The sequence below is a fragment of the Scyliorhinus torazame genome, chromosome 5 (assembly GCF_047496885.1).
Source record: "Scyliorhinus torazame isolate Kashiwa2021f chromosome 5, sScyTor2.1, whole genome shotgun sequence".
In the NCBI taxonomy this organism is placed as follows: Eukaryota; Metazoa; Chordata; class Chondrichthyes; order Carcharhiniformes; family Scyliorhinidae; genus Scyliorhinus; species Scyliorhinus torazame.
In genome coordinates this window covers 70,900,284-70,928,002 of record NC_092711.1, presented here as the reverse complement: position 1 = coordinate 70,928,002, position 27,719 = coordinate 70,900,284, and the positions used below count along the sequence as shown (strand labels likewise).

General features: G+C 44.5%; 1 protein-coding gene and 1 gene segment (V, D, J or C); both read right to left on the bottom strand.

Annotated features, from left to right (window-relative positions):
- LOC140418341 (uncharacterized) overlaps positions 1–27,719 on the bottom strand; it is a 397,355-nt gene that overhangs the window by 196,388 nt on the left and 173,248 nt on the right. The window lies entirely within an intron of this gene.
- LOC140418333 (Ig heavy chain C region-like) lies at positions 7,489–26,501 on the bottom strand. The segment is given in 6 exon segments: positions 7,489–7,925; positions 9,857–10,165; positions 11,072–11,383; positions 11,597–11,896; positions 26,238–26,329; positions 26,440–26,501. Coding segments are annotated over 6 exon segments (1,407 nt in total).

The window sequence follows — 27,719 nt, the reverse complement described above, 5'->3', positions numbered from 1 at the left end:
CTTTTTGTATTCCACGCATGTGTCAGTGTCTTAATGTTTGTGCCTGTTGTGTTTGCGTGTGCGTTTGCAAATGTGTGTATTTATGCATTGATGGGTGTTTTAATAATAATCGTTATTGTCACAGGCAAGCTTGCATTAACACTCCAATGAAGTGAAAAGCTCCTGGTCGCCACATTCCGGCGCCTGATCGGGTATATGGTGGGAGAATTTAGAATGTTCAAATTGCCGAACAGCACGTCTATATCTATCTATTTATGTGTATTGATGTCCCCATCTGTACTAACGTATGTTCGTGTTAGCGTGTGTAGGAGTATGATAATGTTTCATCTAAGAACAAAGAATTGTACAGCATAGGAACAGGCCCTTCGGTCCTCCAAGCCTGTGCCCACCATGCTACCCGTCTAACATGAAACATTCTACACTTCCTCTAATCCCATCCTATTCGTTTTTTGTCAAAACACCCCTTAAACGTCACCAGTGTACCTGCTTCTACCACCTCCTCCAGCAGCGAGTTCCAGTCGCCCACTTCCCTCTGTGTTCCCTCGCACATCTCCTCTATTCTTTGCCCCTCGAACCGTAAACCTATGTCCCTTAGTAATTGCCTCTTCCACCCTGGCAAAAAGCTTCTGACTATCCACTCTGTCCATGCCCCTCATAATTTTGTGGACTTCTATCAAGTCACCCCTCAACCTCAGTCGTTCGATTCTGAACAAGCTGAGTTTATCCAACCTCTCCTCATAGCTAGTTCCCTCCATACCAAACAGCATCCTGGTAAACCTCTTCTGTACCCTCTCCAAAGCCTTCACATCCATTGGGTAGTGTGACGACAAAAATTGAATACAATATTCCAAGAGTAGCCTAACTAAGTTTCTATACAGCTGCAGAATGATTAATTTTTATATTCAATGCCCTGGCCGATGACGGCAAGTATGCCGGTAACCTTATTGACTACCTTCGTCACTTGCATTGCCACTTTCAGTGATCTGATGACCTGTACACCCAGATCCTTTTGCCTGTCAATATTCTTAAGTATACTGCATTTTACTGTATATTTCCCACCTGTATTAGACCTTCCAAAATGCATGTCCTCACATTTGACCGGATTAAACTTCATCTGCCATTTATCCGCCGAAGTATTTAACAGATCTATATCCTGCTGCATCATCTGACAGTCCTCATGACTATCCGCAATTCCACCAACCTTTATGTCGTCCGCAAACTTTCAAATCAGATCTTTTACATTTTCCTCCTAATCATGATATATACTACAAACAGTAAAGGTTCCAGCTATGATCCCTGCGGAACACCACTAGTCACAGCCCTCCATTCAGAAAAGCACTCTTCCACTCCTACCCTCTCTTCTATGACCGACCCAGTTCTGTGTGTGCCTACTGATGTTTCTGCGAATGTGTTACTGTGATTTTATCCACGAGTTTGTGTGCAGTTGCTAATATGTATCTATGTGAATGACGGTGTGTGTCTTAATGCCTAAATTTCAGTCATCGTGAAAATATGCGAATGCCGATGTCATTTGTTCCATTGGTGTTGAATGTCGTGCTCTCAGTCTGCTGTTTGGATTTATCTGTTTGTATTTGAACCTTTGTGTATCTGTGTGTGAACATGTGGGTGTATATGCATGTTTGTGTATACTTGTGTGCTGCTTGTGTGTGCAGTTGTACGTGTCTGTATGTGTGTTTATGAGCGTACTTTCGCGTGTTTTTTTACGTGTTTCTCTGTGGTCATTTTTGAGTGTATTTGTGTGCTTTCTGTGTCATTATTTGTTTTAACGTGCCTGTGTGTTTCTCTATGTGTTCATCTTTGTGTGTGATTGTGTCTGCGTGTGCATGTTTGTGGATGAGTGTATGCGTCTGTTTATCTGTGTGTGTCTGTGCATTTGTATCACCTATCAGTAGCTTTATTGGTTTAGGTCATTTCTTTTACTTTCAATCAAACGTCACCGCGGGATAATGCCAAGTCAGAACCTGACAGTGGACATTATCTAGAATATGTTGTGCTTTCTGTGAGATGTAGGATGACATCAGGTGACCTAATGCAAAAATACAACGAGGTGCCTCAGGAGAGAACCGTGAAACCCCAGGGAGAATTCAATCTCCAGTCTGGATTTGGATTGTGGGGAATCAGACTTGGCATGCCATAAAACCACAAGGCCATAAGACATTGGAGCAGAATTAGGCCATTCGGCCCATCGAGTCTGCTCCGCCATTCAATCATGGCTGATATTTTTCTCATCCCCATTCTTCTGCCTTCTCCCCATAACCTCTGATCCCCTTATTAATTAATAACTTATCTATCTCTGTCTTAAACACACTCAGTGATTTATCCCCCACTGCCTTCAGCGGCAGAGAGTTCCACAGATTCACCACCCTCTTGCTGAAGAAGTTCCTCCTCATCTCTGTTTTAAAGGATCGTCCCTTTAGTCTGAGATTGTGTCCTCTGGTTCTAGTTTTTCCTACAAGTGGAAACATCCTCTCCACATCCACTCTATCCAGGCCTCGCAGTATCCTATAAGTTTCAATGAAATCCCCCCTCATCCTTCTGAACAACGAGTACAGACCCAGAGTCCTCAACCATTCCTCATACGAAAAGCTCTTAATTTCAGGGTTCATTCTTGTGAACCTCCTCTGGACCCTTTCCAAGGCCAGCACATCCTTCCTGAGATACGGGGCCCAAAACTGCTCACAATACTCAAAATGGGGTATGAATAGTGCCTTGTATAGCCTCAGACGTACGTCCCTGGTTTTGTATTCTGGCCCACTCGATATGAATGCTAACATTGCATTTGCCTTCTTATCTGCCGACTGAACCTGCACATTAACCTTAAGAGAATCGTGAACAAGGACTCCCAAGTCCCTTTGTGCTTCTGAATTTCTAAGCATCTCCCCAGTTATAAAATAGTCTATGCCCCATTTTTCCTTCCAAAGTGCATAACCTCACACTGTTCCACATTGTATTTCATCTGCCAATTCTTTGCCCACACTCCTAGCCTGTCCAAGTTCTTCTGCAGCCCGCCTGCTTAGTCAATACTACCTGTTCCTCTACAGATCGTTGTATCATCTGCAAACATAGCAACACTTCCTTCTTCCAGATCATTAATGTATATTGTGAAAAGTTGTGCTCCCAGCACAGCCCCCTGAGGCACACCACTTGTCACCGGCTGCCATCCTGAAAAAGACCCGTTTATCCCCACTTACTGCATTCTGCCAGTCAGCCAATCCTCTATCCATGCCAGGATATAACCCTTAACACCATGGGCTCATATGGATAAAAGGTACAAGAGTACGAAAAATTAAATTCTGTCGCATCAATAAATATTTTGGGAAGATCTTTAGCATGATTGTCTTTTACAATTTTCAGTCAGTAAGCTCCAAACCGTCTTGTAATGTCAGTACCTGAGTCCTTACAGTAGAGACGTACCCATTCCCAAACTCTCTGCTTGGGGAGTGGGAGAAGAGTGAGTTACTAGTCTCCCTCTCTCTTGTCAGCGAAACAAATTCCCTTTGGGTTCCCCCTGCAAAGGAGCTGGAGGTTGAGAAATTTCACTCATCACCTTCCTCTTCTTTTTGTTGTAAAAGTGGAGGTGAAATGGGTTAACACTCACAGTCCCTCTCTTGGTTAGGGAATTTGTCAAAAGCAGGTTTACTAATACCCCTCCCTCTCTATTTATTGGGGACATTGGGGCGCAATGGATTACCTAATACCCCTCCCTCTCTATTTGTTGGGGACATTGGGGCGCAATGGATTACCTAATACCCCTCCCTCTCTATTTGTTGGGGATATTGGGGTGTAATGAATTATCTAATACCCTTCCCCCTCTCTTTGTCGAGGAAGTCGGTGTACAGTGAATTAACTAATGCCTCGTCCTCTCTATTTGTTGGGGTATAGGGGGTTCGGCGGGTTTACTAATATCCCTCCACCTCTTCTTTGAGTAAATTGGGGTACAGTGGATCCCCCCCCCCCCTCTTTGTTGGAGGAATGGGACACAGTGGGCGAACTAATCCCCCTCCCCTCTCTTTGTTGGAGAAGTGTGAGTACAGTGGATTAAATAAGTCCGATTGATGCCTGTCCCTCTCCCTTTGTTGGGGAAGTGAGGGTAGAGCGGGTTTACTAATACATTTCGCTCACTCTTTATTGGGAAAGTTGGAGTACAAAGAATCATCTAATGCTCCTCCCCTCTTTGTTGGGGGAATATGCGTATAGTGGATTAACGAATGCCCCTGCCACGCAATTTGATGGAGAAGTGGGGGTGCAGTGGATGAACTAATCCCCGTTCACCTCTGTTTAATTGGGAAGTGGGGGTACAATGAATAACTAATGCCCCTGCCCCTCTCCTTGATGGGAAATGGGGGGACAGTGGATTAACAATTGTCCTTCTGCCTCTCTTTCCCTGGGAAGTGGGGTACAGTGGATGAACTAATGCCCCTCTCGCTCTCTTTGATGGGCAAGTGGGGTAAAGTGGATTAACTATTTCCCATTCCTTGTCTTTGACAGGCGGCAATTGGTACATATTGCGATGTGATCCTCAATTCAGTTTCCAGTGGGTGTGATGCAGCACCTTAAAGCTGTCATCAATTTTAAAGGAATGGACAATGAGACAACCAAGAACATCGAGGTCTAAATGTGATGTGCTTGTTTGTATGAAATGGGAAATTTACTGATTTATCCGTTGCGGAATCCTGTATTGAATGCGTTTTCTACTGTCTATAACCCAGGGTCTATCTGAACTGAGAGCACTGTTTGCACAAGACTTAGATCAGAGACCTGTAGAAATCGGAACCCAATGAAAGAGGTCTAATATTAGATAAGTGGAAGCATTGTTGTGTTAAGCGGTTGTGTATTTAAATCACAATTGGAAGACAATAAGTTATTATTTTTAATGCAGTTCAAAGCATAACCCAGTAGATTCTCAATGACATTAATTAATGGTGTCCATCAGAGCAAGGGAAATGTTTGTGCGCGTATGTGTGCATGTGCGCGTGGATGCACCTGTGTGTGTCTATTTGTGAGTGTATATACATGTGCTTTTCTATGTACGATTATGCATTTTTGTGCGTGATTGCATGTGTTTTTTTGTCAATATATGTGTTTCGATGTGCCTGGGTGAATGTTCATGCATGTGTTTCTGTGAGTGTGTGCGTGTGTATGCTTGCGGATTTGATTGCTGATGCACGTTTGTGTAGTGCTTGTGTCTATTTATCTGTGTGCGTGCGTATACTTGTATCGGCTGTCTGTAGCTTTGCCAGTGTTTGGTGTTTTTGATGCCGATGTAGAAACGTTGGACATTCTGCGTAAAAATGAGTTTTCTGTGAGATATAAGGTGCCATCAAGTGACCTAATGCAAAAGTCCAAGGAGGTGCCTCAGGAGAGAATCGTGAAAACCCAGGGAGAATTCAATCACCAGCCTGGATTTGGATTATGGGGAATCGGTCTTAGCATCCGGATGAGTGGAACAAGAGTGTGAAAACATTTTAAATTATGCTGCATAAATAGATATTTTTAGAACATCTTTAGCATGGTGGTATATTAAGCTCTTTAACCAGAAAGCTGCAAGTCGACTTGGAACAGAATCCTTCGAGTAAAGACATGTCCATTCCCAAATTCTCCGCTTGGGGAGTGGGAAACAGTGAATTAATAGTCTCCCTCTCTCTCGTCGCCAAAGCAAATTGCCTTTCGGTTCTTTCTGCTGAGGAGGTGGACATACAGAGATCACTAATGATCTTTCTCTGCTTTCAGTCGGGTAGGAGGAGGTGAGTTGGGTAGATATTGCCCCTCGCTGTTGTGGAAGTGGGAGTACAGTGGATTAACTAATGCCCCTCCTTCTCTCTTTGTTAGGGTAGTGGGGGTACAGTGCATTAACTAATGCTCCTCCTCCTCTCTTTGTTGCGGGGTAGGGTCCATTTGCTCAACATTGCCATTCCCCCTCTTTTTGCTGGGGAGGTGCGTGTACAGTGTTTCTGTAATGCCCCTGGGTAAGTGGCGGTACAGTGGATTAACTAATGCCCCCCTCTCTTTGTTGGGGAAATGGGGATACAGTGAGTTAACTAATGCTCCTCCCACTCTGTTGGGGAAGGGGAGGTACAGTGCGTTAACTAATGCTCCTCCCACTCTCTTTTTGGGGGAATTGGGCGTACAGTGGATGAACTACTTCCCCTCCCTTTACTGGGGAAGTGCGGATACAGTTCATTAACTATCCTGTCCTCCCCTCCCTCTTGGGGGAGTGGGCGCAGAGTAGGTTTGCTATTGCCCCTCCCCACACTTTGTTGGGAATTTGGTAGCACAGTCGTTAACTAATGTCACTCCCCCTCTCTGTGTTTGGGCAGTGGGGAGTACAGTGGTTAAACTAATGTCCCTCCCTCACTTTGTTACGTAGTGGGAGTGCAGTGGGTAAACTATTGACCGTCCCCACTCTTTGTCGGGGAAATGATGTTACAAAGGATTAACTAATACCCTTCCTTCTCTCTCTGTTGGGGAAGTAGGAGTACATTGGATGAACTAATGCCCATCCCCTCACATTGTTGGGTGGCACGGTATCTGAGTGGTTAGCACTGTTGCTTCACAGCGCCAGGGTCCCAGGTTCGATTCATGGCTTCGGTCATCGTCTGTTTGGAGTCTGCACGTTCTCCCCGTGACTGCGTGGGTTTACTCCGGGTGCTCCGGTTTCCCAGCACAAGTCCCGAAAGAAATGCTGTTAGATAATTCGGACATTCTGAATTCTCCCTCCGTGTACCCGAATAGGCGCCGAAATGTGGCAACTAGGGTTTTTTCACAGTGACTTCATTGCAGTATTAATGTAAACCTACTAGTGACAATATAGATTATTATTATTAAGTGAGGGTGTAGTAGGCTAACTAATGCCCCTCCATCTCTCTCTGTTGGGGAAAGTGGGGGTATAGTGGATTAACAAATGCACCTGCCCCTCTCCTTGTTGAGGCAGTGGGGGTACAGTGGATCAAAGGGTTAACTAATGCCCCTCTCCTACTCTTTCTTGGGGAAGTGAGGGTGCAGTGCATTAACTAATGCCCCTCTACTCTCTTTTGGGCGGAAGTGGGGGAATAGTAGTTCAACTATTACCCTTGTCCGTCTCTTTGATGGGGGATTGTTGGTCCATGGTGCTGTGTGGCCCTCAATTCAGTTCCCAGTGGGTGTGATGCAGCAACTTGAAGCTGACATGAATTATAACGGAATGGACAATGAGAGAAGCAGAAACAGCGAGATCTAACTGTGATGTGTTTGTCTGAAATGGGAAAGTGTCCGATCTCTTCTGTTGATGAAATGATTTTGTGGAATCCTGCAATGAATGAGTTTTACTCTGTCTGTAACCCAGCGTGTTACTGAGCTGCGAGCACTGGTTTTATCAGGCCTGGGTCCGAGACCTCCAGGAATCTGATTCTAATCAAACAGGTCTAACATTAGCAAAGTGGCAGCACGATTAATTAAGTGGTTGTATATTTAAATCAAGATGTGTGGAAAGTCTTTTATTATTTTTATTGAAGTTTGAAATGTAACCGATAGATTCTCATTCACATGAATAAATTGTGTCCATCAGCTCAAGGGGAATGTTCACAAACGCGGTTTACCACAGGATTTATCAGCCGTTCTGTTGATGATCTTCAAGGGGATGGCTTCATGTCCCACCACACAGGAGTAAGAAGCGCCGCTGGCCCACTCCTCCGTTGCTATGGATAACAGGCTGTACATGAAGAAGGAGCTATTGCCGTTCTCCGCCATCACCTCGGTGTTCTTGTAGTTCCCGGGATTCACCGGCTTGTCATTGACGGTCCACTTGACGAAGATCTCTCGGGGGGAGAAACCTCTCACTAAGCAGCTGAGGGAGGCGAATCTCTGAGCGGAGACGTCTTCAGCCGAGGGCAGGAGGACAGAGACGGACGGTTCCCGCGGATTGGGATCTGCAGAAAATGTACAATAAATGTCAATAAAATGGGGAATTCCGGAGACAATGGAACCGCGGGTTAGATGTGAGAGAAATGTGTTTTGTGTTGGATTTTAAAGGTTTCCATTTTCTAGTTGGTTGGACTAGAAAGTTTCAGAATGTGCACAGCAGGGAAAAGGTTGTTCCGCGCAAATTATGTGTTTGGTGTTAGAGCTCCACACCAGGCTTCCCCACCCACCCGCCCCTCGCCACATTATACTCCCAGAGTATGAGAAACTTCCAATGTAACACCCTTGGTCCAAAAGGGAGACAGAAACGAACAGGTAACCATAGGCCAGTTACTTTAACATCTGTCAGTGGAAATTATTTGGACTCCATTACTAAGGATATAATGGCAGAGTATTTAGACAAACATAATATAATCAAGCGGAGTCAGCACGGCTTGATGAAGGGGAAATCATGCCTGTGACATTTTTTGCCTGTATTTGAGCTGGTAACGAACATGCTAGATAAAGGGGAACAGTAAATGTGCTATACATAAATTACAAAACAGTATTTCATAAGGCACGGCGAAAAATGTACTGAATGAGAAAAGAGACCGTGGTGTTGGTAACATATTAGAATGGATAGAGGATTAGCTAAGAGAGCTGGGGTAGGAGGGACATTTTGTGGATGACAAATTGAGACTTTTGGAGTGTCAAAGCGGGCAGTGCTGGGGCCACAATTATTACAGCTTTATTTGAGGGAAGTGAATGTACTATTGCCAAGTTTTCAGACGAAACAAAATTAGGTGGGAATGTAAGTGGTCAGGATGACACAGATAATCTATCTACAGAAGGATATAAACCGGTCAAGTGACTGAGCAAAAACTTGTCAGATGGAATATAACGTGGAAAAATGTGCGGTTATGAATCTTGGTGTGAAGAGTAAAGAAGCTGAATATTATTTAATTGGATAAAAGCTACAGAAACCTGCGGCAACGTGGGATTTGGGGTTCGTTGTGCAGAAATCACAATACGTTAGTATGCAAGTCCTGCAGGTAATAGGGAAGGCAAATGGAATGTTGGCTTTTATTTCAAACTGAATTGAAGGTGAAAAATAAGGAAGCATTGATAAAACTATGCCTGGCGCTATTTATCACACCTGATAGACTACGCACAGTTTGGTGCCCTTTATCTAAGGAAGTATATACAGGCACTAAAGACAGTCCAGAGAAGGTTCACTAGCTTGATCCCCGGAATGTAGGCTTTTTCTTGTTAGCAGAAGTTGAAAAGGTTTGGCCTCCACTCATTGGAGTTTAGAAGAATGAAGGCGACTTAATTAGGATATATGATGAACAGGCGGATTAAAAGTACAAATGTTGAGAGGTTGCATTCCATTTTGCGAAAGTCTTGGACCACAACGCTAAATCTCAGAGTAAGAGAGTAAGGGGTCGCACATTTAGGGCAGAGCTGGAAAAGTATTTCTTCTCTCAGAAGGTAGAATCTGTGGAATTCTTAAGCACAGAGAACTATCGGGACTGGGTCGTTAAATATGTTTAAGGACGAGATAGACAGATGTTTAATCAGTTTGTGAGTCAAGGGTTATGCGGATAACGTGAGAAAGTGGAGTTCAGGATCGTCATATCAGATCTGTCATCATCTTACAGAATTCTGGAACAGTTTCGGTGGGCCAAATGACCCAATGACCTACTTATGCTCTTACGTCTAATGATCTGGTGGTGTATGGTTTTGGTCCATCTAAACCCAATGTCACCTACTTGAAATAATTGTTTATAAATCTCTTTATTATTGTTCCTCTTAAATTCTACAGACTCAGAGTGTTGTTAGTGGAATTACTGATATACCAGAAAAGGACCAAAAATATACTTACCAAGAAACTGCACAGTTGCACTGACACTAGAAATAGGCAGAGTAACTCACGTATTCCTCTAATCTCTGCGCTCACCTATTTTTTTGTGGATGGCATTTTTTAAAGGGGTTGGCAGGTCCTGATGGCTCGCCACACAGTTAAACACAGCCCCACTCAGCCAGGCTTGTGTCGAGATGTTTAATTTGCTGACCACACTGGCAGTATCTGCCCCAGGCTGGTCGGCAATCTCTGATTTCAGCGGCTTCTTCGCTTCACTCCAGGACACATTGACTCCATAAGGTGCATTCGAAATGACGCAGGTTAAGGTTACAGTCGCCTCCAGTAAGACCTGTTCTATTGGAGGTGGCAGTATTGTTACTGATGCATCGGTGCAAAGGGAAGGATCTGTGAATGAAAACATGAAAATTAATCCACATTTCATCTTCCCATCCAATCTTCTGAATCAGGACAGCAGGATTCAGCCTTCACTCTCGAAATGGGAATAAATCAACTTCGAAATATCACCCCGAACTATCGCCATTAATCTTCCTTTCAAAATGGAAAACTAGCTCTGTCTGTGCAAACTGCTCTCATTGTTAAAGTCGTTCAGTCCCGGTATTATTTTCACAAATCAGCATTGCAGCATTCCCTATACAAATATTCCATCCCTGTTCTCAAAACCTTCGTAACGACGGCTGTTTTTTAAATAGTTCGATGTATTTTTCAACACTTTGCCAATGAGTTGTTATCAGTAAAAGGTTCCAGACACCCACTGCCTCCCAAATGTAATCATCTGTCTCAATATAAAGCTAATATCAAGTCTACCTCACTCACAAAATGGGCGGCACGGTGGCACAGTGGTTAGCACTGCTGCCTCACTGTCTGTGTGGAATTTGCACTTTTCCCGTTGGTTTCTTCGAGGTGCACTGGTTTCCTCCCGTAGTCCAAAGATGTGCAGGTTAGGTGGAATGCCCATGGTAAATTACCCCTTAGTGTCCAAAAGGCTGGGTGGGGTTACTGGGTTACAGGGATAGGGTGGAGGCGTGGGTTTAATTCGGGTGCTCTTTCCAAGGGCTGGGTCAGACTCGATGGGCCGAATGGCCTCCTTCTGCACTGTAAATTCTACGATTGTAAGTCAAGTGACACATTCTTTGCTGTTCTGATAAAATCCTGAATGGTGAGCAATCCTAATGCAGCTCTTACATCAGAATGACCGCACATTGTCATAAATTAGAAGTTGTTCTTTGCATTGAACTAACTTTAATAGATTCCTCATTTTGATTTATTGTTTCCTCTGTTTGTGTCACTTACCAGACGCGGTGATGCTTTGACTTTGGGTGACTCCTTGATGAGTGACTTGGCAGGTATAGACCGCTTTGCTGAACCATTCCCCAGCGGAGACTGTCAGCCGACTGCTCGCCGAGAAGTTCCCGTTCACTTCACAGGCGGGAGAGGTGACAAATCCTGAACCCATGGGTTGTCCATTCTTCAGCCACTTCACCGTCATTGACTTTGGACGGAAATCGTTGATTGAACAGACGATGGTTGCATATTTCTTTCTTGCGATTTCTTCATTGGAACTCACGGTGAGGAGAATATTTGGATGGATGTCAGGTAGAGGACCTTCAAGAAACACAAGTTAGACATTTCTTGCAGAATAAACTGAGAATACATAAAACGACCTCTTATACTTTAACAGTTCTTTTGCGGTCAACAGATACGACCCTGGATTTTCAGCGATCAGGACTATGCAGAGTATTACAAATGAGTTCTATCCAAGATCCTATTCGAGATAATCAAATGTTTTCTATTTTTCACAGATTCCACAACACTTACATTTCATTCCAATGCTCTTGTCTGAGCCGCTGTGTCGAACCTCGCAGCTGATTTCGCTGCATCCCCCCTCTGACTCGGTGATGGTTAACTGGCTGCTCAGGGTGTAGGTTCCCTTCTTGTTTCTCACTGACGGGTATTTCTTAACTCCAGTGGTGATCGGCTGCCCATTTTTCTTCCAGGTAAGGCTGGTGATTTCTGGGGAGTAGTCCATCGCTAAACAGCCGTAGGTCACGGAGCTGTCGTTGTTGTGTTGCTGACAGGAGGAGACCAGGCTGTAGAGAGTGGGCGGAGACGGTGTCGCTGGGAGAATTGAACAAATTATTTGTGTTTATTAATTAACCAAACAACTCAGAGTTTGACTAAAACCATGAACTTGTCCTAACATATTCTAAGTAAAACCTATATCCACATTTAAGCTTATATTAATTCCACAATTTGGGAATTACCAGAGCTTTACCCCCTCATTAGAAGCTCACATCTTCCTCCATTTTTATCACATTACAGAAAAATAACAGGTTAATGTCATCTGAATGACGTCTAATTCATTGCGATAAAAGAGCAGAGGGTGTTTCTCATTATTTCTACCATCATTTATTTCTCAATCAACAGCACCTTATGATAAAAAAGTTGTCTCTTCATTTATATCATTGCAGTTTTGAAATTGCCGTGTTCAAACTGACTGTTGCCTCCTCCTCTCTCCGCCTCACTACGCCCACTCTCTAAAACAAAGAATGGTGACCAAAAGAGAAAATGCTGGAAAGTCTCAGCAGGTCTGGCAGCATCTGTAAGGAAAGAAGGGAACTAACGTTTGGAGACAAGGTGGTCCTTTGTCAAAGCTTTGACCTGCTGAGATTTCCCAGAATTTTCTCTTTTGGTTTCAGATTCCAGCATCCGCAGAATTTGCTTTTATGACAAAGAATGGTGACTTCGCTTCAAAAATACTTTTGTAATGAATACTTACGTAGTGAGATCATGGCTACACAGATTGTGGTATTAACTCCACATTCCACCTACTCCCGCTAACCAGCACTCTACTTTTCACCCCGGCTCCCGCACTTTCCCCCGCTCTCTGTTCTTTCCCTGGCTCTCCAATCTTCTCCCCGGTCTCTGCCCTTTCCCCCGTTTCGGAACTTTCCAACAGCCCTCTGTACCACCTTTCCCGACGGCTCTCTGTATTTTCCCTCAACTCTCTGCCGTTTCTCCGACTCCCTGCACTCCATCAGCACTCTCCGATCTCCCCCATTCTCTGCGCTTTCATGCGGCACTCGGTGATTTTCCCTCAGATCCTTGTCCTTTCCTCTGACTCTCTGTGTTTTGCCCGTGTGCTCTGATATTTTCTCGGTGGTTGTGTGCGAGTGAATGTGTTTCGCTAAGAGAGGGTGAGTGACTGAATGATAGTGAGTGAGGGTGAGTGAGCGTGGGTGAGTGGTTGAGGGTGTGTGGCTGTAGGTGAATGAGTGTGTTGCACTGATCCCGAGCGATGGAGCGTGACTCAGAAACAGTGAGTTAGGTGGAATGGGTTATTGAAGGTGAGCGAGGGTTTATCAGTGACTGTGTCAGGGTGGACGGATGAGGGCGAGTAAATTAGGGTGGGCGAGTGACGGTTGTTGAATGACAGTTGGCGAGTGAGGGCGGCTGGTGAGGGTGGATGAGAATGTGCGTGACTGACGGACTGGGCTTCAGTAGGGTGGGTTGGTGAATTATCTTGGTTCCGTGAGTGTGGGTTACTGGCGCTGGGTGAGTGAACGTCAGTGGATGGGTGACTGAGGGTAAATGGGTGAGTTTGGATGAGTGAGGATGAGTGAGGAAGTGAGAGTGAGTGAGAATGGTGAGTGATTAAGGATGAGTGAGTATGGGTGAGTGTGTGAGATAGGGTGATTGAGTGAGGATGTGTGAGTGAGGGTGACTGAGAGAGTGATGGTGGGTGAGTGAGTGAGGGTACGTAGGTGAGTGAAGGTCAGTGAGTGAGCTTTTAAACAAATCATTTACGGGATGTTGGTGTTGCTGGTTAGGCCAGCATTTATTGGCTATCCCTAGTTGTGCTTCAGAAACTCGTGGTGAATTGCCTTCCTGAACCGATGCAGTCTATGATCTGTAGGTACACCCATGGTGCTATTAGGGAGGGAGTTCCAGGATTTTGCCACAGCGACAGAGAAGGAACGGTGACTTATTTCCAGTTGAAGGTTGTGAGTGACTTGGACGGGAACCTCCAGGCGGTGGTGTTCCCAGGTATCTGCTGCTCTTGCCCTTCTGGATGGTGCTGGCCGTGGGTTGGGAAGGTGCTGTCGAAGGAACGTTGGCGAGTTAGTGCAGTGCATCCTGTAGATGGTAAACACGGCTGACAGTGTTCGTCGGTGCAGAAGGGTTTGAATGTTTGTGGAAGAGGGAGCAATCAAGCGGGCTGCTTTATCCTAGATGGTGTCCGGTGTGTGTGAATGAGGATGGGTGATTGAGGGTGCATGCGTGAGGATTGGCAAATGAAGGTAAGTGAGTAGGAGTGGATAAGTGAACGAGGGAGAATGAGGGAGAGTTAGTGAGATTGGACATTGAGGGTGAGTGAGGATGGTTGAGTGAGTATGGGTGACTGAATGAGGGTGGGTAAGTGAATGGGGTAGGTGAGGATGAGTAAAGGTGAGTGAGTGAGAGTGGGCGTGTGAGGGTGGGTGCGTGAGTGAGGATGGGTAGTTGAGTGAGTAAGTATGGGCAGGTGCGTGAGTATGAGTGAGTTAGGGTGAGTTAATTATGGTGGATGAGTGAGGGTGTTTGGATGAGTGAGGGTGTGTGGATGAATGAGGGTGTGTGGATGAGTGATGGTGAGTGAAGGTAAATGAGTGAGTGATTGTGGGTGGGTGAGTGTCGGTTGGGGAGGATGAGTGAGGGTGGTTAGGTAAGTAATTGGGGGCTCAGGTTAGTGAGTGAGGGTGGGCGAGTGAGTGAGGGTGGGTAGGTGAGTGAGGGGTGTAGGTTCGTGAGGATGGTTAGGTGAGTGAGTGAGTGTGTGTGTGAGTGAGCTGCAGAGTGAATGAGGGTGTGTGCAACTGAGTGAGGTGAGTGAGGGTGGATGAGTAAAGATTGGTGTGTCAGGATGAGTGAAAAATAATAATCTTTATTGTCACCATTAGGTTTACATTAACACTGCAATGAAGTAACTGTGAAAATCCCCGAGTCGCCACACTCCTGAGCCTAGTCGGCTGCACTGAGGGAGAGTTCTGAATGTCCAATTCACTGAACAAGCACAATGAGGGTGGGCGACTGACGAAAATTAAACACCCACAAACGACAGTTGAAGCTAGATAAGTTGTTAATTATAGATCTGAGATAAATAGATTTTTGTTCAGCAATGATATTCAGGGATATCGGCCAAAGGCAGATATATGGAGTTCGACCACAGATCACCCATGATCTCATTAAATGGTGGGACAAGCTCGTTGGACTGAATGACAACTCCTGTTCTTATGTTCCGATGAGTGAGGGTTAATGGCTGAGGGTGAGTCAGTGTGGATGAATGAGGATGGGAGAGTGAATGAGTGCGGGTGAGTTAATGATCGTACACGACAAGGCGATGTTTCACCAGATGATTTTCCGCTCAGGCTCAGCTTCCTGTTGCATGCTGTCCACAGCCGAGCTGGCGGCTCCTCCATTCGGCTCCCCCACCTCCACCTCCTCCTCTTCCTCTCCATCGATCCTGTCCTGAGTGATCTCCACAGTGATCAGCTTTCAGCAACACCGGCTGTGTACAGTCAGACAGCAGTGTAGGTCACTGGACAGCTGCTTTAATACTTTCAGTAACACCGGCTGAGTGAAGTCAGACAGCAGTGTAGGTCACTGGACAGCTGCTTTAATACTTTCAGTAACACCGGCTGAGTGAAGTCAGACAGCAGTGTAGATCACTGGGCAGCTGCTTTAGTACTTTCAGTAACACCGGCTGTGTACAGTCAGACAGCAGTGTAGATCACTGGGCAGCTGCTTTAATACTTTCAGTAACACCGGCTGTGTACAGTCAGACAGCAGTGTGGATCACTGGGCAGCTGCTTTAATACTTTCAGTAACACGGGCTGTGCACAGTCAGACAGCAGTGTAGATCACTGGGCAGCTACTTTAATACTTTCAGTAACACCGGCTGTGTACAGTCAGACAGCAGTGTAGATCACTGGGCAGCTGCTTTAATACTTTCAGTAACACCGGCTGTGTACAGTCAGACAGCAGTGTGGATCACTGGGCAGCTGCTTTAATACTTTCAGTAACACGGGCTGTGTACAGTCAGACAGCAGTGTAGATCACTGGGCAGCTGCTTTAATACTTTCAGTAACACCGGCTGTGTACAGTCAGACATCAGTATAGATCACTGGGCAGCTGCTTTAATACTTTCAGAAACACTGGCTATGTACAGCCAGACAGCAGTGTAGATCACTGGACAGCTGCTTTAATACTTTCAGTAACACCGGCTGTGTACAGTCAGACAGCAGTGTGGATCACTGGACAGCTGCTTTAATACTTTCAGTAACATCGGCTGTGTACAGTCAGACAGCAGTGTGGATCACTGGACAGCTGCTTTAATACTTTCAGTAACACCGGCTGTGTACAGTCAGACAGCAGTGTAGATCACTGGGCAGCTGCTTTAATACTTTCAGTAACACCGGCTGTGTAAAGTCAGACAGCAGTGTGGATCACTGGACAGCTGCTTTAATACTTTCAGTAACACCGGCTGTGTAAAGTCAGACAGCAGTGTGGATCACTGGACAGCTGCTTTAATACTTTCAGTAACACCGGCTGTGTACAGTCAGACAGCAGTGTAGATCACTGAGCAGCTGCTTTAATACTTTCAGTAACACCGGCTGTGTAAAGTCAGACAGCAGTGTGGATCACTAGACAGCTGCTTTAATACTTTCAGTAACACCGGCTGTGTACAGTCAGACAGCAGTGTAGATCACTGGGCAGCTGCTTTAATACTTTCAGTAACACCAGCTGTGTACAGTCAGACAGCAGTGTAGATCACTGGACAGCTACTTTAATACTTTCAGTAACACCGGCTGTGTACAGTCAGACAGCAGTGTAGATCACTGGGCAGCTGCTTTAATACTTTCAGTAACACGGGCTGTGTACTGTCAGACAGCAGTGTAGATCACTGGGCAGCTGCTTTAATACTTTCAGTGACACCGGCTGTGTAAAGTCAGACAGCAGTGTAGATCACTGGGCAGCTGCTTTAATACTTACAGTAACACCGGCTGTGTACAGTCAGACAGCAGTGTAGATAACTGGACAGCTGCTTTAATACTTTCAGTAACACCGGCTGTGTAAAGTCAGACAGCAGTGTAGATCACTGGACAGCTGCTTTAATACTTTCAGTAACACCGGCTGTGTACAGTCAGACAGCAGTGTAGATCACTGGGCAGCTGCTTTAATACCGGTGCCTTTATTTAAGAAACCGGGTTCGGTGCACAAATAGGATGTCTGATGGGGGTGGAAGGGACGGATACAACAAAACGATGGGGGGCCTCACAAACATCTTTCACCAAGTTTACACCAATATGGGGGACCCATGCGGCCATGGTTTCAGCTAGTTCCCTGCTCATGTTTTGTGCCTTTGTGTTCGGTGCGACACATGGAGTTTTTATCTATATTTAATGATGTCACCAGTGTAATTTAATTTTGCACAGAACCATTAACAACTGGAAAAATGAATATTCCTGCAACTTCATGGATTTCCACATTGCAAATGTGTATTGTCAGCGCATAAAATAATTGTAATATTGTGTCAGAGAGAATATGTTTTTTTTAAGTCGTTCTTGTGCCACACAAAAGTTTGCTGCCTAAACTAAAGATGCATGGCATTGAGGGTAAAGTGGTAGCATGGGTAGAGGATTGGTTAACTAACAGAAAGCAGAGAGTGGGGATGAATGGGTGTTTCTCTGGTTGGCAACCTGTAACTAGTGGGGTCCCTCAAGGATCAGTGTTGGGCCCGCAGTTGTTCACAATTTACATAGACGATTTGGAGTTGGGGACCAAGTGCAATGTTTGCAGACGACACTAAGATGAGTGGTAAAGCAAAAAGGGCAGAGGATACCGGAAGTCTGCAGAAGGATTTGGATAGGTTAGGTGAATGGGCTAGGGTCTGGCAGAATTAATTCAATGTTGCCAAGTGTGAGGCTATCCATTTTGGGAGGAATAACAGCAGAATGGATTATTATTTAAACGGTAAGATGTTAAAACATGCTGCTGTGCAGAGGGACCTGGGTGTGCTGGTGCACGAGTCGCAAAAAGTTGATGTGTAGGTGCAACAGGTGATCAAGAAGGCTAATCGAGTTTTGTCTTTCATTGCTAGAGGGATGGAGTTCAAGACTAGTGAGGTTATGCTGCAATTGTATAGGGTGTTGGTGAGGCCGCATCTGGAGTATTGTGTTCAGTTTTGGTCTCCTTACCTGAGAAAGGACATATTGGCACTGGAGGGAGTGCAGAGGAGTTTCACTAGGTTGATCCCAGAGTTGAGGGGATTCGATTATGACGAGAGGTTGAGTAGACTGGGACTGTACTCATTGGAGTTTAGAAGGATACGGGGGGATCTTATTGAGACATATAAAATTATGAAGGGAATAGATAGGATAGTTGCGGGCAGGTTGTTTCCACTGGTCGGGGAAAGCAGAACTAGGGGGCATAGCCTCAGAATAAGGGGAGGTAGATTTAGGACGGAGTGTAGGAGGAACTTCTTCACCCAAAGGGCTGTGAATCTCTGGAATTCCTTGCCCAGTGAAGCAGTTGAGGCTCCTTCTTTAAACGTTTTTAAGAAAAAGATAGATGCCTTTCTAAAGAATAAAGGGATTCGGGGATATGGTGTACGGGCCGGAGAGTGGAGCTGAGTCCACAAAGATCAGTCATGATCTCATTAAATGGCGGAGTAGGCTCGAGGGGCCAGATGGCCTACTCCTGTTCCTAGTTCTTATGTTCTTATGTGATGTCAGTCTCTCTGGCTAGGCCAGGATATATTTCCCACCCGCAATTGCCCCTAAGAAGTCTGTCATTAACTGCCTTCTTCAACCACTGCAGCACCTGTGATGTCATCATACCAAACAACGTGTTCGCGAGGCAGTTCCAGGAGGTTGAACCAGCGACAGCGAGGAACGGTGATTTATATCTAAGTCAGGATGCTGGTTGGCTTGGAGGTGAATTTTCGGGTGGTGGTGTTGTTATGTGTTTGCTGCCCTTGTTCAGATGGCAGATGTCGTGGGTTGGGAATATGTTGCCCAAGGAGGCGGAATGAGTTTCTGCAGTGCATGTTGTAGATGGTACAGACTGTTGCCACTGTTCGTCAGACGTGGCGTGAGTGAATACTTGTTGATGGCATGCGAATCAAACAGGCAATTCTGTCCCGGATGGTCTCGAGGTTCCAGATTGCGATTAGAATTGCACTCCTCCAGGTATTCCACCGCGCTCCTGAATAATAACTTACCGATGGTGGACAGGCTTTAGGGTATCATAAGCTGAGTTCCTCTCCGCGGGAGTCCTAGCCTCTCACCTGTTCAATTTCTAGTCAATATTAACTCTCAGGATGTTGTTAGTGGGATATTCAGCGATGATAATCATATTAAATGTCAACGGGCGATGGTTAGATGCTCTCTTGTTTGAAGTGACCAATACCTCGCAGTTGTGTCGCGCGAATGTTACTTGCCACTCGTCAGCTCAACCCTTGATATCGTTCATATCTTGTTGCCTTTGGTCAAGGACTGCTTCAATGGTGCTGAACATCGTACAGTCATCAATGAACATCCCCACTTCTGATCTTATGACGAAGGAAGATCATTGGTGAAACGGTAGAAGATGGTAGGGCCTTGGATACTGCCCGAAGGAACTGCTGCAGTGATGTTTTGCAATTGAGATGGTTGACCTCCAACAACAAAACACATCTTCCTTTGCGCGAGGTATTACTCCAACCAGTGCAATGAGTCCGATTGACTGCGGTTTTGTTTGTGCTCGTTGATGCAACACTTGGTTAACGGGTGCCTTGAGGTTACGGGCAGCCCTCTCACCTGAAAGAGAGCATAGTTGTTTCTCTCACTGTGTGCGCATGCTTCTGTGTGTGTGTCTGTTTGAGCCTGTGTGAAGGGGAGAGAGAGAAAAGAGAGTGCACATGAGAGAGTGTGCGTGAATGTGTATGTGTGAGAGAGTATGTCTGTGAGTATGTGTGAAATGTCTGTGTGAGAGTGGAAGAGTGTGCATGAGAAAGAGTTTCTGCATGAGAGTGTGTGCGAAAGGATGTCTGTACGTGACAGATTTTCTGTGTGAATGAGGCAATGTGTTTGTGTGAGACAGTGTATAAAAGGAAGTGTATACGTGATATAGAGGTGCCATGTTTGGGAGAATGTGTGTGAGTAGAGAGACTATAAGAGTATGTGTCTGTCAGAGAGAGTCCATTTGTGTTAATGAGAGAGATAGAATGTGTGTATGTTTCTGAGAGTACGTGTGAAAGAGTATTCTGAAGAGCATGCGGTTTGAATGCAAGAATGTGTTTGAGAGATACATTGCGTATGTGAGAGTATTTATTTTTCTGAGAGTGTGTGTTTGAGAGGGGGTGTGCGTATCAAGGAGAGTGTGCGCATGAGAGAGATATAGGTTGTGTGAGTGCGAGAAATTATGAGAGCGAGTGTGTATGTGTATGTGTGATTATGAGGTAATGTGTGCCTGCGAGTGTGAGACAAAGAATGAGTGTCTAAAAGACTGTGTAAAAGCGCGTATGAAAGATCGTGGGTGCGATTCTCCACTCCCACGCCGGTTGGGAGAATCGCCCTCCCGCGATTCTCCCAAGCGGCGGGAACGGCCCGGTCGAGTTTCGCGGGCCGCAGGCCGGAGAATCGCCAGAGACATCGAAAATGGCGATTCTCCGGCACCCCCGCGATTCTGAGGCCCGGATGGGCCGAGCGGCCAGGCCAAAACGGCGGGTTCCCCCCTGGCGCCGTCCACACCTGGTCGCTACAGTCGTGGGTGGTGCGTGAACGCTGGGGGGGGGGGGGGGGGCGGCCTGTGGGGGGGGGGGGGGAGGCGAGGGGTGATCCTGCACCGGGGGGTACCTTAAATGTGGGGTGGCCTGCGATCGGTGCCCACCGATCGTCGGGCCATCCTCTCTGAAGGAGGACCTCCTTCCTTCCGCCGCCCCACAAGATCCGTCGCCCATCTTCTTGCGGGGCGGATTTGGACAGAACGGCAACCACGCATGCGCGGGTTGGCGCGGGTAGATGACGCAGCCCCGATACTGGCCATTGTCAGGGCCTGTATCGGTCGGGACCGGGGCCGTTCGGTGCCATCGTGAATCTCGACGGCGTTCACGATGGCGCGGCCACTTCGGCGTGGGGGTGGAGAATCGCGCCCCATGTGTGCGACAGAGATGGAGGGAAAACATGTGACAGTGTTCATGAGAGTGGCAGAGAGCATGTTAGAGCATGCATATGTGAGACAGGATCCGTGTGTGTGGGGGAATCTGTGTGAGAGAGAGAGATCATGGTATGTGTACGCGTATGAGAGGAACAGAGATAGACATCTCGGTAGAGATAGAAAATGAGAACGATGTGCTTGCGAGAGTCTGTGTGCGTGTGTCACAAAGTGTGTGTGTAAGAAAGATTGTGTGTGTGAGAGGATGTCTGTATTTGAAAAGCAATAGTATGTGTGTGTGTGTGTGTGTGTGTGTGTGAAAGAGGACGGGGGATCATGTGAGAGGGAGAGGGAGAAAGAATGCACGCATGACAGTGTTTGCATGAAAGATCCTGCATGGGTGAAAGAGAGTGCGGGTGTTTGAGAGGGAGGCAATATGTGAGAGATTTTGTAAAAGAGGGAATGCGTGTGAGAGTGAGATAGCGTGTGTGTGTCTGAGCGAGAAGGGAGGAGAGAGAGAGAGATAGCGTGTGAGAGAATGTATATGAAAAATATGGAGAGACCGTGTGTGCCAGAGTGAGATATATGTGTGGGTGAGTATGTGTGTCAGAGAGTGTGAGGCAGTGGGCGTATGTTTCAGAGAAATCGAACCTGTGTATTTGAGAGAGATCATGTCTGTGAGGGTGTTTTTGTGTGCGACAGGGAGTATGTGCTTGAATGTGAGTGTTTCTGTGTGTGAGTGAGAGACTTGTAAGCGAATCTATGTGTGTTTGGGCAGCACGGTAGCCCAAGTGGATCGCACCGTGGCTTCACAGCGCCAGGGTCCCAGGTTCGATTCCCCGCTGGGTCACTGTCTGTGCGGAGTCTGCACGTTCTCCCTGCATGGATTTCCTCCGGGTACTACGATTTCCTCCCACAGTCCAAAGACGTGCAGGTTACGTGGGCTGGCCATGATAAATTGCCCTTCGTGACCAAAAAAGAGGTTAGGAGGGGTTATTGGGTTACGGGGATAGGGTGGAAGTGAGGGCCTAAGTGGGTCGGTGCATACTCAATGGGCCGAATGGCCTCCTTCTGCACTCTATGCCCTATGTTGTTCTATGTGAGAGATAGCGGTAGTCACAGTGTGTGTCTGTGTGAGAGTGAGACACCGCATGAGTGTGCGTATGAGTGAGTATGTGCGAGAGACGTGTGAGAAAGAGTGTGTGTTTGTGAGAGCGTATGAGAGAGAGAGTTAATGTCTGAAAGGCAGAGAGAAATAGTGTGCATGCGTGAGAAAGAGAATGCAGAGAATATTATTGTTAGAGAGAGACGGTGCATGTGAGAATGAATATATAGAACATAGAACGATACAGCGCAGTACAGGCCCTTCGGCCCACGATGTTGCACCGAAACAAAAGCCATCTAACCTACACTATGCCATTATCATAGTATCATTCCGTGTGTGTCACTTTGTGTGTGTGTGACTGAGAGTGCACATATGTGAGAGATTATCCACTGATATGATCTAAATTTATAATTAAATGAATTCAGCAAAATAATCTGTGAAACACATTGTGCTGAACACGGTTGATTAAATACATTTATTGTTTCCTAACTTAAGTTCAGATACGATTAAAATTCCCTAAAATCTTTGATATGTTGCACGTCAGAATACAACTCAATTGTAGATAATTTATGCTGAAGCAATTCGCATCAATATTGCATTGTAAGTTATTGTTAATCGCCAGTTAGTTCTCCTGTCGGCTGATTTGTACTCTATAATAAATACATAAAAATCAATAATCCAAACGTTATTTTTACCTAGAAACTTGTGAAATAATTGAGGTTTAACTCAAACAACCCGTAACTTTAGAGTACCCAATTCACGTATTCCAACTAAGGGGCAATTGAGCGTGGCCAATCCACCTACCCGGCACATCTTTGGATTGTGGGGGCGAAACCCACGCAAACATGGGAAGAATGTGCAAACTGCACGCAGACAGTGACCGAACCTGGGACCTCGGCACCATGAGGCAGCAGTGCTAACAATAAATTTGAAATCACTAGATGGAAATATTCAGACATGTATATTACTTTTACTTAAATCGAATCACGTTTTAATATTTTACTTTTTTACTTTTACTCCCACTTCCCACTTCCCTGTTGTAATTCACTAAAGTATAAACTATGCATATTGTGAACGTATTGATAAATCTGAAACTCCATATATATATTATAAAGTCCCTGGAAGTTTGTGATCAACAAACTTGCTCCTAGATTTAACAGCTCAGACAATCCCTGTGACTAAATTATTAAACCTATTGTTTAATTAAAGAAAAGCCCAATTAATCGGTGTACAACTTAATGAGAACAATTCAATTAGATCCTCTGCAACACTGAAACATGAAGATGAAATGGAGTCGGGATTTTGTTCAATTTAGCATTTAATAAGAATTAAGCATTAAGTTAAGATATAATCAGTCATTCTAATCTGTCATCTGTTCTTCCAATAACTCTATCCTGTGTACAGCACAGCTATGAGAGACAGGATGCTATTGTTAAATTTAAAGCTAAAGATAACCTTCTGTAATTAAATTAATCTGTCTGACAGTCAAGCTTTTACTTTCCAATGTCTAGTTATTTGCAGCCTGAACCTTCCTACCATACAAATAAAATCATATGAACAATTCATTGACTGACTGCGATCACCCTCTGAGAAAACTGTTTAAGACTAGATTAGTGACAGTTATCTCGCTACCCAAGTACAAATTGAATTGAAAGAATTGTCTTGTTGAAGCTGCACAGAAGGAATGTAATAACTGGAAACTCATATCGCCAAACTGCAATGGAGAACTCTTATTTAAGTTAATGCAAACGTAATTAATGACATAAACATTAATTTAAATGATCTTTTACAATCGAGCACTGCTGTGGAATCAGAATCTTATTATTGAAATAGTTTCAGACAAAATCAAAAATGCTCCCAGCCTATAAACATTTCGGGTCATACTGATTGTGTGCATAGTACAACAGAATGACGAAAGGTGATTAATTATATTAATATAAAAAATATCTTTACTTGATATGGAATTATATTACCGGGGTTATTATTTGAATTATATAAATTTTACTTTCCAATTTGCAAACTTATTAATTAGTAGTTTGTTATTGCAGTAACGAATCATGCTCTGAATGAGCCTTGTAAACTATGATTTAGTTTAATCTGTAAGTGTCAGTTAATTTAAAAAAATGCTCTGAGATGTCTTGAGTTCCTTTCTTCACTTCCGAAATCTGCCAGTTTTCTGCCTATAGTCCTGCTTCAGAATTTTCCAACAATTTTAGATTCAACCAGGAAGCGTGTAACCGCTCAGTGTCACCGAGTTTAAAAAATGCAGAATCGCCAAACAATTTCACATTCAATGTCGCTCAGACACACAATCTACTGAAGAGAAAAACACCAAATCACATCCCTGAGGGACCGAAGCCCGTTAAATGGAGAAACAGCTCAATACTACATTGAACAGAATCAAACTTAACATTGTAAGAAATTTCCAATGTCGAATCCAGCAAACCACCTCGTCACCAAATGCACGAATTATTCAACAAAATATAAATCTGCAATAATAGCAATAGGATTACGTGGAGGTAGAATATGTACAATATATTAATATTGAAACATTACCACATATTATTCATATTGGGCTATATTTCAAAAATATTGGAGTGTTTGTCGTCGATGATAAAAACGGCAGCTATTATGCCACTGAGATTAAACGTTGCACAAACGGCAAGCTGTGATTGCAGTAACAATTTATGTTTGGAAAGGGCGGCGGAAACCGTGGGTTATTTTCATCTGCAATTATCAGTTAAAATGAACTAACAGCCTCCCTATTTTCTGCCTATAATCGTACTTCATGCATTTTCAAACGTGTAGACAGTAGACACTTTGCATTCAATCACGAAACGTGCTGCAATTCAATATCGCTGCGTTTAAACAATACAGAGATGATAAGCCGATTCACAAATTTTACTTATTCAAAGTTACCCAGACGCAATCTCCTCATCAGGAAAGCATTAAAACTCACCATTAAGGGATTGAAACATGTTTCATGGAGAAGCAGCTCAATTATGCATTCAACAGAATCAAACGTAACATTTCAAAAACATCTTAATATCGAATCGAGCAAGCCAGCTCGCCACCAAATGTATGAATTATTGAGATAAACAAAAATCTGGATAAATAGCAACGGCGTTGTGAGGAGGTGGAACATGATGAACAAATTATCAATGAGACTTTCCCACACTATTACATTAGGTCATATTTAAACACTTAATGTTTGCAGTGGATGGTAAAAACTGCAGCCACTGAGATTAAGCACTGCAAAAACGCCACATTGTGATGGCAGGAACAAACAAACTTCTGAACGAGCGTCAAAAACCGTGGTTTAGCTAATTTGCAATAATAACTTACAATTTTAAAAATGCACTAACAACCGCCCTGCTTTCTGCCTGCAATCGTGCGTCAAGCAGTTTCAAACGCGTAGACTGTTTGTATTCAATCACATTCAGTGTGACTGCTTGTACTCAATCACAATAAGCTCAATACAGACACAATGCAAAAATGCCAAACGGTTTCACAGAGTTTACTTATTCAAAGTTTCCCTGACGCACACTTGACACAGCGGAAAAATACCAAATCACATTACTGAGGGACTGAACCCCGATTAATGGAGAAGCAGTTGAATTAAAAAAACTTTCAGCAGAATCAAATGTAACATTGCAAGAACATCTGAATTTAGGAAAATCAAATGCGCCTTTCATCCAGTCAGTAAATAGTTAAACTAAACAGAATATAGAATAATATCATCAGCATTGTGATGAGGCGGAATATGTTCAGTAAATTAATTTAGAAACGTTGGTATATTTTGTCAATATTGGGTTAGATTTCAAACACTTGTTCAGGAGGTGGTACAATCTGCAGCCGTTAGATACCATCGAGTTTAAAAATCATAAAAACACCAAATTGCCGAACAGACGTTCAGTATTTAAAGTAACCCGGCCACACAGTATCCTCAGCAAATAAACACCAAATCACCACAACCAGGTCAGCGGCATCTTTTTGTCAAGAAACCGAGTAATTATATAAACCCCTTTCAGCACAATCAAATGTATGTAATATTGCAAAAAATCTCAAGACAGCACCGGTCAAACCCACGATTCAGTAAACGATTGAATTGTTAAAATAGAGAAAATATAAAACCAAGACTCGAATAAAAAAGTTATGAAATAATTGAATGGTTCTTACCTGCAGTCACCGTCATCATGGTGCCTTGTCCCCAGTCCTGGAAGATAGTCACAGTGTCACATTGCCTAGGCTGCATCATACAATAACCGGACCTGCATAAAATAGACAGAAATCCACCATTATTTTAAATATTCACAAACCAGAGACAAAGAAAATCACAATGAATTGAATGAATTAGAATTGTATTAATGGATACCGATACCTCTTCAGAAATGACCGTAATGTTTTATATTTCACAGAGTAACACATGAAAATGTTACTGAATTCGCCAACTGATCACAGATTTTCCATATTAAGTCTTGCCATTTGGGCAGTGATAGTCATAAATAATACTGAATTTTAGTCAAAGTTTGATTGTAAAAGCGAGCACTGACCCAGTCTCAGTCAGTTAATGCTGAGGGGCTTTTTGTGTTGACAGTAACTGCGGTACCACCCCCAGACCCGAATAGTATTACAAAACTTGCACAGTAATAGGTGGCGGAGTCTTCTGTCCTCAGGTTCGTGATGGCCAAAGAGAAAATGTTGTTTGAAGTGTCTTTCGACGGTGTAAATCTATTTTGAATTCCTGGGGCATAGTGGTTGCCTGATGAACCATAATACTGAAGCAGCCACTCCAGCCTCTGTCCGGGAAACTGGCGGACCCACCACATGGAATGAGAGCCAATGTCGAACCCGCTGGTTTTACAGGTCAGCCTCAGGGAGCCTCCGGGACGCCCGGTCTCTGCCTCCGGCTGAGTCAACACAATATCCGACTGGACACCTGTAAAAATATATCAAAAAGCCCGAGGATTAATTCTGGTGAAATGATTGGTGACTCTGGAACATTCCAGAGAGAGACTAACACTGAGACAGTAACAGTGAGAGACTTGGACAATAAAAACTACTCACGGGATAAGAAAGTCAGCAACAAACTGAGAGAAATGGCCCACCTCATCCTTCTGGTCATTTGGGGGAAATGGTTGTGTCAGGAACTCAGTGAACAAACCAGCTCCCGGACTGTTGGATTCGGGTCCCAGTGAGCGGCATTTAAATACCCGGCAGAAGGGGGCGGGTTTCCAGGCGCCGCCTGTTGATTCCCTGGTGGAGGCGGCGACTGGATCCACGTCCCACCTTCCACACCCCCAACAGAATGGACTCAGAGATTTAATATAGGAGATTATTTTTTTAAAAGACATTACACCGGTATATTTGTTTGGCTGAATGGATATCCTCATCCGAATGGAAAATTATATTTGAGCATCTCTAAGTTAAATCTAATTCCATTATATATTAAGTCTCTTTATTTCTACAGTCCAATATAAATGGATGAACATAAACAGATTAAATTACATTATCAGGGAATAAATCGTCTGTCAGTCAGATTTGCAACACTCCGGGACTCTATCCCATTACAACAATAAAGTACAATTTATCAGACGAAATGTAACTAAATGAGGGAATGAATGACGTGATTACATTTGCAGTGCGGATGGCTGTCATTGT